The sequence below is a fragment of the Monodelphis domestica genome, chromosome 3, assembly GCF_027887165.1.
Source record: "Monodelphis domestica isolate mMonDom1 chromosome 3, mMonDom1.pri, whole genome shotgun sequence".
NCBI classification, from domain to species: domain Eukaryota; kingdom Metazoa; phylum Chordata; class Mammalia; order Didelphimorphia; family Didelphidae; genus Monodelphis; species Monodelphis domestica.
Window position 1 is genome coordinate 13,123,441 of NC_077229.1, and position 17,333 is coordinate 13,140,773.

General features: G+C 38.3%; 1 protein-coding gene across 1 annotated transcript; it reads left to right on the forward strand.

The window, feature by feature from the left end:
- The first annotated feature begins 325 nt into the window (after positions 1-325).
- VN2R560 (vomeronasal 2 receptor 560) lies at positions 326-17,333 on the forward strand. Its single transcript, NM_001099568.1, is given in 5 exon segments — positions 326-613; positions 3,288-4,091; positions 6,241-6,468; positions 8,949-9,072; positions 16,438-17,333. Coding segments are annotated over 5 exon segments (2,088 nt in total). The 5' UTR covers positions 326-577.

Below are 17,333 nucleotides of genomic sequence, written 5' to 3' on the forward strand. Positions count from 1 at the left end.
TTTATAAATTGTTCTACTAGAGTCAAGGAACATCCAGATGCCCTACAGGATCTAGGTGGATCTGGATACTCTATATATCTGTTATTCGAAGGAGGCAAGAAGAGTAATAAAAAATAATAAAAACTTAATGCCAACAGTCCTCACTACTCCGGAATCACAAGAAAGGAAGAATATAGGAACAAGGCACATGGATAGGGCTATTTTTAATATAAATGAAATGGTTGAGACTTTAGTTTTGACTCTGGTGACTGAGGAATTCTTCCTCCTGAAAAGTATTCTTTTGTAGGCTTTCTTAATATTCTGTGGTACTCACCCCTACAGGTGGCTTCACAAAAATTACCAGCAGGCTCTGGCTCTACTGTTTGCTGTAGAGGAGATTAACAGAGATCCCCATCTGTTGCCCAACATTTCCCTGGGATTCCACCTCTACAACACTTACCACAGTGATGAGAGAACCTTGGAGAGCTCCCTGAGGTGGCTGTCTGGGCAAGGCCAGTCCATTCCCAACTACAGCTGCAGGAAGCAGGACAAGTCTGTGGCTGTTATTGGAGGAGTCACCTCAGCTCTCTCTGTCCAGATGGGGACACTACTCGACCTCTATAAGTTTCCACAGGTGAAAGATATTCAACCTGACTATGCCTTTCTCTATGCTTTTATCAACCAAAACATTACTCTTATTATTTTAATAACACAACAGCAACAACAATAACTAGAATTTGTGAAGTGCTTTAAGGTTTTTAATATGCTTTATATAAATACTGTTATTCTTCCCCTCACAGCAACTCCCTCAGGTGCTCTTTTAAGCATAATATTACAGAGCAGGACACTGAGAGGAAGAAAAATTAAGTTACTTGTCTGCAATGATACAGCAAAGAAGTTCCTGTGGCAGAAATTGATCTCAGGTCTTCTTAACATAGCTAAAATCTTCTTGTCACTGCATCTTTAAGCAGCCTCAGTCATCAGGGAAGATAAACTTCTCTGGGAACACCACCCAAATTATTGACCAAGAATAGAATTGGAGTCATTTAGATTCCAGTTCATGAAAATATCTGATAAGAAACCTAGACATACTTGTTCATTACACAGATGATGTCACCAAAAATTGGAAAGCTTAAAATATCTACTCAGCATTACATAATTCACGGGTGAAAGAGTGGGGATTAAAGTTTACATGCCTGGAATTCCAGTTGAAAGACTGGTCAGACTCTCACATTTTATCTCACTCTTGGTGTTTTATCTTTTGAAATCTTTTAGTCCAATAATGTTCAACTGCAATTCATTAAGAGTGATATGTACAAAAAAAAATGGAGCATGAGTACATTGTAAGCCTGTGTATAATGCTATACTAAGAGAGCCATAAGTACCTTTATGAAAATGCAGGTGCAGAAGTAAATTCATGACATTGCTTACAAATAGGTAATTAATGTCATTAATGAATACAAGAGACTCTGCTATACTAACTGTATGAGAAAATTCTTTTCAGAAGGCAGCTCACCTATTAAAGACCAGAATGGGTCTTTCTAGCAACACTGCTCTTGGAAGTTGGCCGCATACTGAGTATTGTGATTGTTTGTCAGGCACATAATTGACTTCTTTGGTAGTCTGGAATATAGAACAAAAGTAGGAATGCAATAAAGGAAAAAATAAGTCCTTGATTTAAATGAGATGGACACCAGTTTTTAATATGGGATTATTCATATTAAAAGAGGAATGAATGAAAGTCTCTATTTCTGTCTTCCTTCCTATTTTTAAAGCTTTCACAATTTCATTCAATATTATTCATCTCTAATATCCCTACACATATAGGTTCAGGATTTAGAGGCCTTGGAGAATTAGCTCAGGGAGATTTTTGGTTTGACTAGCATGGAATTTCAGAGTGTTCTTGTCATACACTTGAAGACCAACAAAGAAAACAATAATTGAAAGCTTAAAGGGCACAGAGATCTTTATTGGGATTTGGAAACCAAAGTGAGATCCCTAAGTCAGGGGAACCACGTAAAGAATTCATCTTGCATCTTTGTTGGCCAAAAGGCACATGACTGGATAAGGTTCTGTATAGGGAAGTGTCAGAATGGTGCATCCATTGAAGGTTAGTTCTTCTTTGATCCTGACAGTAAAGGAGGAATGAATCTGCTTTCAGAAATTACTAGATTCACAGATTGGCTATTATGACAACAAAGGAAAGTAATAAATGTTGTCAGGGATGTGGCAAAATTGGGACACTAATACACTGTTGGTGGAGCTGTGAATTGACCCAGACATTCTGAAGGGCAATTTGGAATTATACCCAAAGGGCTTTAAAAGAATGCCTACTCTGTGACCCAGAAATACCAATACTAGGTTTGTAGTCTGAAGAGATAATAATAAAAAATATTTGTAAAAAAATATTTATAGCTGTGTTCTCTATGTTGGCAAAAAAAAATTGAAAAACAAGATGGCGTCCCTTGATTGGGGAATGACTGTGGGAAATGATGCTTATATAATACTGTTATGGAATAAGGAAGAGTAAATTGCTTGATTTCCATATGAGCTGGAAAGACCTCCACGAACTGATGCAGAACAAAAAATGAGAACATAGATAACATTTATGTCTTCTGAAAATTGCCTGTTCATATCCCTTGACCATTTATCAATTGGGCAATGATTCTTATTTTTGGAAATTTAATTCAGTTCTCTATATTTTGGAGAAAGAAGACCTTTATCAGAGAAATTTCCTGTAAACTTTTTCTAGTTTCACTGACTTCTGTTATTAGTCCTGTTTTTTATTACTTCCCTTTCTCTTATTCCATTGCCCTCATCCTTCCCTGTAAAGAAAAAAAATATTATACATAATTGTGTATATGCATACTTAACTTCCTTGATCCAAATCATATGAGTGAAGTACATTCCCTCATAATTTTATACGACCTTTTAAAAACCCTTCCATGTGTACCTCTTTTATGTGAAATAATTTATTCCATTTTTCTCTACCTTCCCCTATTCCTAGTGCATTGTTTCCTCTTATTCATTAATTTTTTCATCATTCAAACACAATTAACACATTCCCACAACTTCTGTCTATACAGAATGCTGCCACTGGACCACATCACTGCCTCCTTGAGGACTCAGAGAGGGGGAATAAATACAGAGATTTTCAGAGATTAAAATACCACTTATACTAAAGCATAGACTAAAATTCACATCATCTTTTCTGTCAACAAAAAAGGACCATTTATTAATTCACATTTTGCTTCAGTTCTCTCAGCATCACAATGGGGCAAACTGATTCCTGTTTCTTTCTCTTCCAGATCAGCTATGGCCCATTAGATTCTATTCTTAGTGACAAGGTCCAGTTTCCTTCCCTCTATCAGATGGCCCCCAAAGACACTTCTCTCCACCAAGGTGTTGTCCATTTAATGGTATATTTTGAATGGAACTGGATAGGACTGGTTGTCTCAGATGATATGAGAGGGGAAAAATTCCTCTAGGAAATAAGGGAGGAAATGGCAAAGAAAGGTGTTTGTGCATCCTTCACAGAAAAAATCCCTGTCAGTGAAAGAACCCAAATGGAATCACATAAGACCTTCATGCCCAGGATCATTACATCATCAGGCAAAGTGATTGTCGTCCATGGTGACACGGATTCATTAATGATTTTGAGACATTCACAATTGCCTATAGTCCAAATAGAGAAGGTGTGGATTGCAACATCTCACTGGGACATTACTATGAGGCCCCTCTATAGTCAAGGTCATGCTTTCCATGGGGCTCTCACATTTTCATACCTGACAAGAGAAATTCCTGGATTCAAGACTTTTCTTAAGACAGTAACTCCTTTGAAATATCCACATGATGCTTTACTGAGGGGATTCTGGCTCTCTGCTTTTAGGTGCCCAGATCAACCAGAATACCTAGAACAAAAATTATGTTCACCAAATGCTTCCTTGGAGACTTTGCCATTGTGCTCTTTTGATATGACTATGTCAGGCTTCAGTTACACCATCTACAATACTGTCTATGCTGTGGCTTGGGCTCTCCATGAAATATCTAGAAGAAAATCAGAGGAAAGATCAATGGCAAATGAAGAATATTTAGTACCTTATTCATGGCAGGTAATATCAAATGGGTGGCCACTTCTTAGTTATGATCTATTAGCAATATATTTTGGTTATTAATTCTACACAATGGATAATGAACTCCCTCCCAAATCCCTAATTCTCTGACTAGATATTTCTCAGATATTGTATTGTTAATTCCCAGCACTTGTGAGCTGTCATTTGAAGAATTGCTGTTTATTTCATAGAGACTTGGAACTGGAAATGACATCTGGTTCCATCAAGTAGTCATTCATGTGGCCTGGACTGTAACTGCTTTCACGCCAACTTTGTCAGTGTACTTCTAGTCAGGGAATACTCTATCATCTCTCAATATACATTATTCCATTTTGTGGCAGCTATAATTGTTGAGACAATATTTCTCAAAGACTATATGGGGGAATTTGGTTATAAATTGTCCTACGCTGGCCGACCACAAAATAATAGTCAGTTGTCAGGACTTCTCTTCCTGCTAGTGAATCATTTTCTCATTAATTCTTATTCTGAGCTTTAAAGAAATCATGAGCATGTTAGGATACTTCCTCATGAGTTTTTAGTGATGCACATTATCCCATGAATCAATTAACTCTGCACCCTCATCCAGTTTAAAAATGGATTGGAGATACTTTTTTTTTCTATAAGTTTTTATTCATCTCTTTTATCAGGTCCTGGCTTAAACAAACAGATCTGATTAACTATACCTCAATAAATTATATTAAGAGTATAACAAAAATTATGCAGAGAAATATTTTAATCAGATATCTGTGATTAAAAAATATTCTGGGTAAATCTCCTCTAGTCATTAATGGAACCTATTGCTTTTGTCACCATTATGGAAACATTCCCACCAGTCCACTCTCTAGCTATCAGTCTCAAAAATTCTCCTCTGGATGTTGTTACAGTCTGAGGTAAACTCAGTTGTCTCAAAATTCTCCAAGATTTTTCACAAGAATTAACTGATCCAGTCTTTCAGAAAAGAAGTTGCATTGGTCGTTTCTGTGACTCTCACAGTTGTCTTACTTTTAAGCTTACTTTTTCCTTATGGCAACTAAACTGACTCTATGATTCTATTCCCTTTTAAAATTCAATAACAGATTCCTTAGTCTCTGTGGGAGGGACGATAGAAGGTAGTGTTCCATCCTAATAAAAACCAAAACTGAATTCTGTTTTCATTATTCATTTTATTCTTGAAACTATCCCTCTATATAACAAGGGGTGAGCAGGTAATGATCACTCACAGGCTTGATCCCAATACTGATCACCATGGAAGCGTGAACCTATTCTATTTCTCTGACCTTGGCTACTTGTCATGAAATACATTGATAATCTTCTGCTATCATAAATTCACCATTTTTTCACAGAATTAGGTCAGACACCCAGTCACCTTTAGGAGTGCTGCAGATCAGAAGTGCTCAACTTAATGATCCACCACCCTCAGCCTTCCTAACAGCAGAAACTATAGGCATATGCCATGGTGCCCAGTAGTCGCTTCTCTTTCCCTTTTAGCCATTGCTGCTAGTTCAGTCTTCTAGGCAAGGCAGACATAAAAAATTATTATTCCATATGACTTCAGACGTAGAAAGGCCACCATAGTGGATTCCCTAAAACTTTTCTTTTCTAGGATAAATATCTCTTGTTCATAAAATTGTACATGAATTAGCAGTTATTAAGCACTTACACTGTGTATTCTGTGTATATGAAAAGAGGCAAAAAACCCAGTCTGTACTCTAAAGAAGGTTACTATCTAATGGGAGAGATTAAAAGAAAATAAATAATATGCTAAATGAATTGGGAACAAAACAGGAAAGAATAAAAAGGGAGAGCACTAGAGAGAGGGTTGAAAAAGTTTCCTCTACGAGAGGAGACTTTAGGCAGAAGTTAAAGAAAGAAAATTCTAGTTGGTGTGAATGAGGAGGGAGAGCAAGTTTCAGAGTTGTCACAAAAGTGAGATTAATAGACCTTGGCAATATTTTATTTTTTTAAGGGGATGAAAGATACTGAGACATCAAGGCTGAAAATGAAATTAGGAATCTTAGACATATAAGACTACAGGACTCCCAAAGACCATAAAACAAATCCAGTATCTCCCCTATTACTCAGATTGTACTTCAATGAGAGCCCATTGCTCAGGTACTACCCAGTAATTGGGATTCCTCTTCCCTTTCAGCTTCACTCTTTCCTAAAGAAAACCCAATTTACCAACAATGCTGGTGACCAGGTGTTTGTGGATGAGAAAAGAAGATCTGAGGCTCAGTATGCCATTATGAACTATGTGTTCTTTCCGAATGGCACTGACGCTCTGGTGAAAGTGGGGCAGTTTGTCCCCAAAGCTCAATTTGGTCAAGATTTCACAATCTGTGAGGATGCCATAGTGTGGGACTGGTGGGACTCAAAGGTCAGAAACATTTTAAATGTTAGATTGATACTTCTAATCTCAAGAACATTTATGGCCCTATTTGATTACTCTTTATTGCTTGTATTTACAAATAGTAGACAACCAATTATTAGAATAAAATTATAGACCAAGACAATGATGTGATCTCACAGACAATCTAAGTCTGTTGTTTTCCTCTTTATACATGAAAAAACTCTTGCTCAGGGAAGGTAAATGATTTTTTCAAGTTGACACAAGCAATGGGCACACTTGGTGGAATCTCTTCTTGTTATCATTAAGTCATGTTGAACTCAATGTGATCCTATATATTTTGTGCACGGATTTTCTTGGCAAAGATTATGGAATGATTTGCCTTTGCGTCCTCCAGTGTATCCCCATTTTACATGCAAGAAACTGAAGAAAATAGTTAAGTGACTTCCACAAGGTAACATAGCTAGCAAGTATCTGAAGCACAATTTGACTTCTCTATCCATTGCATCCCCAATGCCTAACCCTTACTGCTCTTCTACCTTGGAAGCAATACATAGTACTGATTACAGGACCAAAAATATGGGTGTTTTTAAAAAAAATTACAAGGAAGTGACTGGAAAATTAAAAGAAAAAGAAAAATATTTCAGGAATAATGGTGCTTGGATTCTCTCTTTGGTCAAGGCATTTCAGAAGTCCAAACTTAATTTTTTATCTCCTAAATATGTTTTAGATGCCACTTATTTTTACAAAAAAAATACTTTTCCTTTTATTTTTATGTCTTTTTAATTTAGTATTTCTTATTGTCTCATAAAGTCGATAGCTTCTGTTTAGCCTAAGGTTATTTTCAGAGTTTGTGTCTTGGGCAAAGTTGTGTATCTCTTCTTCAATCTGTTTAATCACTGTGCAATTCATTCCTTGAAATCTGTTATTTCTTTTCCAATGTTTCTCAACTACATGAATTTCATTGAAGAAAGCATTTTAGTTATTTAGAAAACTCTTGCTTCATCTCTTTCAGTAATTCCATGTGAGCTTACAGCAAATCTGTATTTTTCTTTGAGACTTTTTGGAGACATCTTTGAGACATCGTATAGATTTCTTCTGGGTTATGTCTTCAACATCCTCATTCTAATGACTTTTTATTCTAGTATTTTTTATTTATTTGAGCAGTTATATGGTTGACTTATTAACTTTGGTATTTGCCTCATGTTCACATCAGCTCTAGACACTTCTGGAGGGAAGGTTTAGAATAGTCATCTTGCTGTTTTCTGGGGAGTGTTGACTTCAGTGTTATTCCAAGATGTCAGGATAATTCAGGTGAGGATATAAAGATTTCAGTGTTTTCATAATGGTTTCATTCTGGGTAAAGGCAGTTTGCTTATACTCTCCCATCCTCCCAACATTGCTCTGAACTCTCCTACTTTTTGACCTGGATTTAGATTTAAGCAACAGTAGAATGACTCAGATATTAGGAAGCTTTGCTGATTCAGAATAACAGAATTGCTGCATCTATTGGGTAAGGGAATCCTGCCCTGCTTATTCCTCTGTAGACATCAGATTGAGATCAAAACTGGTGCTGAGTCCCTGCCTGCACTCGGGATGTGAGCCACGATGTTAACATTTTTACCAAAGGTGCTCCTCTCATAGAACAACATAGAGCACCTAAGACCAATCCTTATCCCAGAAATTCATCCATGTGCACACTTTCCCTTTCTCATTGCACCCTGGATCTGGGATTCAAAGTATGTTAGTGACTTTGGTAGGAGTCTAGGACCTGCTCTTTCCCTGCTATATAGTCTCATATGGTATGACCTAAATTAGACATACAACTTTCTTGGTTTCTATAATTCCCTGTGTCAATTTCTTTTTTTCTTTTTTTTTCCTATATGATATCTCTTACACAAAATGACTAATATAGAAAATGTTTTGCATGAAAAAAAAGATTTATAAAAGAAGGGACAAAGGAAGAAGCATTTATCATGTACCTAATGTGCTCCAAGTAGTTTTATAAATATGATATTATCCTCACAACAATCCTTTGATGTATTGTTATTAATGCCATTTGAGGGGGCAGCTGGGTAGCTCAGTGGATTGAGAGTCAGGCCTAGAGACGGGAGGTCCTAGGTTCAAATCTGGCCTCAGACACTTCCCAGATGTGTGACCCTGGGCAAGTCACTTGACCCCCATTGCCTAGCCCTTACCACTCTTCTGCCTTGGAGCCAATACACAGTATTGACCCCAAGATGGAAGGTGAGGGTTTAAAAAAAAATTAATGCCATTTGAAGATTTAATAAACTGTGAAAGACAAAGGTAAATTGATTTTTCCAGAGCCACATAGCATATATTTTTCATATCTTCTTGACTCCAAGCTTAATATTCTATCTACACTACAAATTACCTCTCTAAGGAGTAGCTGTCAAGCAGAGTTACATAGATAAAAATCCTTTTTCTGCCTCAAACATCGGCAGCTCTCAGTTAAAGATGCATATTTCACTCTCCTGTCATTCTCTTAGGTTCCCTGTGCTGTGTGTAGTGAAAGTTGTTGTCCTGGATTTAAGAAGACCCCTTTGGAGGGGCAGCCTACTTGCTGCTTTGACTGCTCTCCATGCCCAGAAGGAGAAATTTCCAGTCAGAAGGGTACGTTATAGAAAATAACTGATGTTATTCTTGTGTAGTCACTCCCAGGAACATCACTGTCAGAGGAAGTGACCATATGAGGCCAAAGGCAACCCAAGATATATCCTGACATAAGTAATCATAGAAAGAGTCCATTGATCTCACAACACAGAGATCTATAGGGATCTATGGGGATGAAATAATTTAATATCTTATTTCTTTGATGAAACTAAAATTCGCCCTTATTCTTGTCCTGGATGAGTTTGTGTATTTATGTATATATATATATATATATATATATATATGTACATATATATATACAAATATAGAGAGATAAAACACACACATAGATTAGATATAGATATAGATGTAGATATAGATGTAGATATAGATATAGATGAAGATATAGATGTAGATATATAGATGTAGATATAGATATAGATAGATATTCTGTTCTAAAGTGAAAGCCTGAGAGAGTTCATTCCAGGAAGCAGAGTTCCACTCCAGCAGGAAATCAAAGGTGCTGATAGAAATGATGCAGTCTGAGTGTCTCAGGATATACAGTATTGTTTATGTTGAATGATTTAAGGTGAGGTGTTTAGTCTAAATCATCTTGCAAAGGCCATTAAAAGAAGTTGATTTCATATTCAGATATAGAGCAGTGGCCATCACCATTGCACACATCTATCCAGGGGGAATGGGATGTTCTTTTGATGTTGTGCTGCTCTCCATAATAACAACACCAAGGACTGTGGTGTGAGTCCAGGAGTACCTGGAAGAGCAGATTTGTGCTGGAAGAAATTAAATTTTATGGAATTTGAATGTTAGATTAAGGAAGCTAATATCAGGCACCAGATGCCTGTTAGCTACAAAAATAAGGAAGAGGGAAGAGAGCAATTGAGTCTTCCCTGCAGTCCTTCTGACACCTAAATAAGGGACACAACCTGGAAGTTTTTGTGAACTACAGCTACCTCATCAAGATGTTCTTTCTTCCCTCTCCCTTCTCCTTCCCTCTGTCTCTGTCTCTCCTGTTTCTGTCCAACATTTTATCAATCTCTGTCTCTGTCTCTTTCCCTCTATCTCTTTACCTCCATTTGGTTTGATCCTATTTCCCTCCCTCTCTCTATCTTCCTCTCTCTCCTCTACTTGGTCTCTCTCTGTGTCTCCCGTTTTTCCTCACTCTCAACATTTGCTATTGCTAGGCATGGTCCACCTCCAAACTTAATTTTACTGAACTTTGTATGTGGCTTTAACTGTGCTTTTTTCCAAGTGGATTTCCATCTGTGAGATTTAAAATGGTTGAGGTCTTAAACTGTAGTGATTAAAATAGTGGAAGATATAAATTGTGATAGATATAAGGGAGGGTGAGTAAATTTGACTGCAGAAAATATTTTTCACTACAGTGTCTTGGTTTTTAAATCAAATATAAGGTGGTCACTAGGGAAATATTCCCAATTATTCAAATACCCAAGTCAATTGGGTTTTATAGAGATTTTAATTAACAATACAATGAGTAATCAAAGAAAGAGAGAGAGAGAGAGAGTAAGAAAGGAATAAGTATGAAGGGCCTCAAGCCAATATGGCCTAGACCTGAGTCTTAAGAGAGAAATCAGTCAGTTTTTTAACACTCACCACAAGGTCTGAGTAAACAAGGATTCTAGTAACACCAGGCCAGTTCCATCTCAGCTGACTTCACCAGAGAGCCTTCCAGCCAGAGACTGTTCCAAAGGGCCTCTCTCCAGAGCCTCCAGAGGGACAGAGTCCCCTTAGAGGAGCTCCAGGGAGACCTCCTTAGAAATTGTCCTCCAAGAGTTTCCTTTCTCCAGAGCCTCTCTCAAGAGATTCTTCCCAAGCGATCCTCATCAGAGATCCTCCAAAAGGAATATCCTCAAGAGATTCTGCTTTTTCTTATATAGGGGTTTTTCTCCCATGTCACCTCCTCTAAGTCCCTACATCTACCAATCACTGTAGATGCTTTCCAAAGGACTGCCCATCTAAATCCCTGCTAAGTCGACCAATCTCCTCAGTAAGTCTGAATCAGAAAAAATGCTGCTGTGTCAACCAATTTCCTTATTAAGTCTGAACAAGAGAAAACACAGCTGAGTCAACTAATCTCATCAAGAGAAAACTTGCCCAACCCTTTTAGGTACCTAGCATCCCATTGTATCAATTCTAAAAACAGGCCTGGCTCAAAGAACTCCTTGCCCCACCATAAGCATGGTTCCAAGTACTTTCTTTGTTTAGCAAGGAGTTTTCTGCCCTAAAGCATTCTTAAGTACGGGTGGAATAGAGGTCCTCCCATTTCTTATCCTGGCGAGTTCTCACATCAAAATGAGGAATGTTTCTCAGTAGGGAATTTGTTCCAATTAAGAATTTCCCTGATGGGGAAATTTTTAACATTCACAAGTCTGAGAGATTTCAAGATTTACACATCCAAAAATGAAAAAAAAAATCTCTATGCCAGGACAAGGAAAAAACACTTTCTCTTTAGGACTACAATTCTAAAAATTCATATAGTTAGGTTTTAGAACTTCTCAATTTCTGCCCAGAGAGAAAAACTCTAAATACCTAGATATTTCCAGATAAAAAGAGAGTTTTGGAAGAGATATTCAACAATGGAAACACATTGGACCTGCTTTCCAATTGACTTGGAGAGAAAAGGTATGTATTGTAATTCCACTCTACTGATTGTTCAATGAACATCCAAAGAAAGCCAGACCTACTCTCTAAAGATGTTTGTTGATTTGAATGGGAGAACTAGTCCCTCTCCTGAATTTCAGAGGTATCCCCCTGACTTGGTAAGGTCCTTCAGCTGGAATTCTTCTGGACCACATTATACTGTTTGTTCTGGAACTTTACAAAGATCTTTATTATAAGTCTGTACTCCACCCAAAGAGTTTGAATTCATTGTCTGTACATTGCAGACACTTTGTAAATCATTACAATTGATTAGGTTTTACAATCCAGCAATCTTGATGAGCACTGTTCTATTGTTGCCTCAAGTAATTAGCAAATTTTGGAGGATTCATATCAAGAGAGAGTCAGGTCTAGTGTCTTAACACCAACAAGGCATCATTCAATGACATCTGGCTTAATATACAAAAGGTCTGATCCCTTATGTCTAAACACTGTACCTAAACTCAATAATGAAAATAGTTGACTCACAGAGAACAATGAGGGGGTTATTGCTAATCTATTATTACCAGATTTTAATACAATCATATTGTTCCCCACAACTCAGCTCTGTAATCAGTTATATTATCTTTAACGCCATGATGCCACTCACTCTGTTTGGTTCTCTGTTATTATCCCCTAAAATGTGTTATAATTAAGCTCAGGGTCTTTGACCAAAGGCAGTGTCATTGATTCATCCTTTAATAAAATGTTGATCATTTATTTTTCTTATAGAAGGGTGCCTCAATTTAACTTTTCCTTTATTAGAAAAAAATGAAAGACACGTCCCTTCTGTCTCAAAATTGATTCAAGTATCATTTTCAAGGAAATAGATTAGTAAAGGTTAGGCAGTTGAGATAAAGGGACCTGCCCAGGATCACACAAACAGAAAGTATCTGAGACTAGATTTGAAGCCAGGTCCTCTAAACTCCAGAAGTGGCTGAGGCACTGAGCAACCTCACTGCCCCAGGTTAACTTTTTCTTAATTTTCACTCATGATACTTGGTAAAGACTGTGTATTTCCAAGGATATCACATTCATGTAGAAAAATAACCTACACAGATTGTTCAGCTTTATTCATATTGGAGACCTACAATACAGTAAATTACCCAGAGCTGAACAGGAAAAGGGGAGCAGTTGTCCTAGAGAGTCAGAAATCAATCTATAACTATGTGAGTAAGAAAGGGGAAAGATGGAAGAAGGCTCTCCCTGACCTCTCAGGTAGAGCTACACAATGGAAAGGGAGAGGTCTGACCAAGGTCCAGAGCTGAGAGGCAAAAGGCAAAGTTCCCCTTCAGTCTCTGATTTCTGATCTTACTCCCCTTGTGGATGTTTATCCTGATCTCAACAACTATTTGATGGAAAGGAAGAAGATGTTCCTTTCTCCCTCTTTGGTTTCAACTGTCAATTGAAGCTCAGGCTCCACTAGGTAACAACAACTATTTATTCTCTGTAATATAAGGACAATGGGGTTTTATGGGTAGAGGGAAAAGTAGGAATCCCTAACTAATATCCTAAATTCCCCTATTAAAGATTTATGACTAAGTCTGGGGACTTGAGTCCCTGGAGAGATATAGAGTTTGGCTATTGGATTCCTGATTTAGAGGGATATCAATTATAGAAGATGCCAATTGTAACTCTTCTTGGGTGGATAGTCTCTTCTATTCCCAACAGGGAAAAAGTCTCTATTCACTATTGAAATGGGTAGGGCTGGGCTCTGATCAACTTCAGAGATTTGAAGAACCTCAGCATGTTGAGCTCAGATGATGCTCTTCTCTCCTCCTTGTCAGAAGAGAAAGAAGCAAGATTCAAACTGTCCAGCTGCTTTTCTCAGCTAGAGGTTCTAGCCCATCCCCTGCTGGCAAGGAGCATTCCATCATCTTCCTTCATGATGTTTTTGCAATCAAGCCATTGCAATGAATTCTGTAATCCTCTCTTCCACACAGTCTATAATGCATGTGGAAAATTGTAGCTCTCCTTTATGACCCCAACTTTATTCTAGAAATGAAAACTGATCTTCTAAACAACAACTCTAAGGATGTTTTATATTCTGTCTGAGAGATTCAAAATACAACAGTCTTCAAAGAATTGAAATTGAAAATTACTCCAAAAGCAAGCGAGATGTGAACAGATTTTCACCATATAACCAAATAAAATCGTTAAAAGAAGACTCAGGGCACAAGATGTACAGGAGCATACAATGCAGTGCAGGAAGAAGTGAGAAGATCATGAGGTGAGATTGAAGGATAATAAGGGGCCAGTTGGAATGGTCCCTTGATATGTTGATGTCAGGAGTTCATGAGGGATGCCTTTAGCACATTAGACAGAACTGTTGTATACTCCCAATCTTGTGAAAGGTCAAGGACAAGAGTCCCACAGATTGGGCAGCCAGATTTGAACCATTATCTTTAACAATGGAACAAAAACCCACATCAATGGGTAAACTGATGTACCTGAATATTGGAAGGTCTGATGAATTGAAAATTACTAGGAGGGAAAGAACTTTGACAGTAGTCAAGTCAAGAAGGTTAATGGTGAAAATGGAGAATGAGTTAAGGAGATGAAGGTTGCCTTGGCTAACTTTGAATGTGGTATATAATATTGGCTGAGAAAGTGGATATGGAAGGAGGTTTTCCATTCTTGTGGGTATAATGCAAAATAATTCGTAGACTTCACTCTTTGTCTAATTTATGGATCTGGTATCAGAGGAAGATCTTCTCATAACTGAATGGATGTTGAAGATGAGCAGGGTCCTCACAGATCATCTTTTCCACACATTTTCATTCAAACATGAAATCCAGAGAAATTATATGACTATATTAGGCTATCAATGAGCCATCCACAGACTGATACCCATTGCTCCTGACTAACAGTCCAACATTCAACTTCAAATTTCAAGTTTGATCCACAGAATGACACAGAAAAGTCAGACACACTAGAGAATGCTAAAGGCAACAGACTTTTACTTGGGTCATTTTAGCCAATATGAAAAAAAGCAATCATAGGGATGGGGGCTGGGACTAGATTTAACATGTGACATCATTTCTAATGGGAACTCCCAAATTAAAAGCTGCCTCTAACATTGCTGGTCAGCACCTTATTGTCTTATACTATTCTAGAACATTGTGGAGTTGAGTTACTTCTGTGGGATTTCAAGAAAATATGTTTCAGAGGGAGGAACTAAATCCAGGAAAGGCATCAATTTCCTGAGCATTAACAGGACAATCAGTTACAAAACAAAAGAGGATTTTTCCATAAGAAATATGCCTGAGGCAGTCAAGATGGCAGGGTAGAGGCAGCAAAAGTTCAGACCTCAGAAAATCCTTCCTCACCAATTAAAAAGAAAATGCTGCTAGGGGACTGAAAACCAAATCTAACAACAGGACAGAGCTAAGGAACCTTCCTGCTGGATCCAACATAAAAGGAACATCCCCCAAAAAAGCCTGAATTCTAGAACACTTGGGTTTAAGAGGAAGGAAGAAGTAAGGTCCCAGAACCCCTCCCCCACCTACAGTACCAAGCCTCCAGTAGTGGCTGGAATCTCTGACTGGGCAAGGACACGGAGGAAGTACCTTGTGGGCAAAGCTTTGCCAGGCTCAGGGCTTTGAACACAGGTGGCTGGGAGGCAACTGGAGAAGTTCAGAAAAGGCAGCCCAATGGAAGCCAAGACACTCCATATTGCCCTCCCCTTCCTGAGATTTTGACCTCAGGGCAAATTCACCTCTGCAAGATCAACTCCACCATGACTTAATCTTATCAAGCTTTCAAAGGGCAGAGAAGCTCACCCCTACTCCACAGACTGCTCTGAGAGCCTGGCTAATCAAGCTCCAAGAGTGAAGGCTGCAACTAATACAGAACACCTTAACAAAAGGTGGAAAGCCCAGCTCCTTTTCAGTTTCTGCTGACAGCTAGGGAAGATCTGACATCAGTACTCAACCTGATCAATCAATCAATCAGCAGAGCAGAAAAGAAGACAGACAGACAGACAGAAAGATAGATAGATAGATAGATAGATAGATAGATAGATAGATAGATAGATAGATAGATAGATAGATAGATAGATAGATAGATAGATAGATGGATGGATGGATGGATGGATGGATGGATGGATGGATGGATGGATGGATGGATGGATGGATGGATGGATGGATAGATAGATAGATAGATAGATAGATAGATAGATAGATAGATAGATAGATAGATATAGATATAGATAGATATATGTATGTATGTATGTATACATATATATGTATGCATAAAATTCACACAAATTCATTATGGGAAGATGTGAAGTGGGAGCTGGAAGGAATGAAGAAAAACTAATACAGGCAATCTTTTGCTAGTTGTTGATGCAGGATAGAACACAACCACTCAGAAGTGATCTTTACATTTGATACTAACAGCCTCCAGTTCCCAAATTAATGGAACTAAGAGAATAAATTAAAAAGAACAGGTGTCATCAGGTAAGGAAAAGGAATACAAAGAATCAATGTGATCTAAGACCAGTCAATGATAAACAACATGAAAAGACTGGGTCTAACCCTAGGTGCCATGTTATTTAATAAAGACATTGTCTCTCTCCATAGACAGATGGGAATCTTATGACTTCTGGACTCAAAAGAAGGTGTCACAGCTAGCATGACTATTTTCTATATCTGGGCATAGGGATAATCCATTGAATCTAAATTTAGAGTCCATGTTTCTCTCTTACAGATGCAGAACAATGTACAAAGTGTCCAGAGGATGAATATCCAAATAAGCACAAAGATCACTGCCTCCCCAAGGTTGTCACCTTCCTGAATATGAAAGAACCTTTGGGGATGACATTGGCCTTCATAGCTGTCTCCTTCTCTTTACTGACAGCTCTGGTTCTGGGGGTCTTTGTGAAGTTCCAAGACACTCCCATAGTCAAAGCCAATAACAGGACTCTCAGCTATACTCTCCTCATCTCCCTCATCTTCTGTTTCCTCTGCTCCCTAATCTTCATTGGCCATCCTACCACTGCCACCTGCCTCTTACAACAAACAGTATTTGCAGTTGTCTTCACAGTGGCTGTTTCCTCCGTTTTGGCCAAAACCTTCATAGTGGTTCTGGCTTTCAAAGGGATCAGGCCAGGGAGCAGGATACGCATATTCATGCATCCTAGAGTGTCTGTCTGTATTGTCCTCATATGTTCAGGGTTGCAAGTGATTTTCTGTGGCATCTGGTTGGGAACTTCTCCCCCCTTTCCAGAGGCAGACACACACTCTCAATATGGCCACATCATCCTTAAATGTAATGAGGGCTCTGTCTTAGCCTTTCACTGTGTCTTGGGCTACATAGCCCTTCTGGCTCTGGGAAGCTTTAGTGTAGCTTTTCTAGCTAGGAACCTGCCTGATACCTTCAATGAAGCCAAGTTCATCACTTTCAGCATGTTAGTGTTTTGCAGTGTCTGGGCTTCTTTTCTTCCCACATATCAGAGCACCAAAGGGAAGGCCATGGTGGCTGTGGAGATCTTCTCTATCTTGGCCTCCAGTGCTGGGCTACTGGGCTGCATCTTTATTCCCAAATGTTATGTGATCCTCCTGAAGCCAGACAGAAATACCCAGAGACAGATCAAGAATAAATGA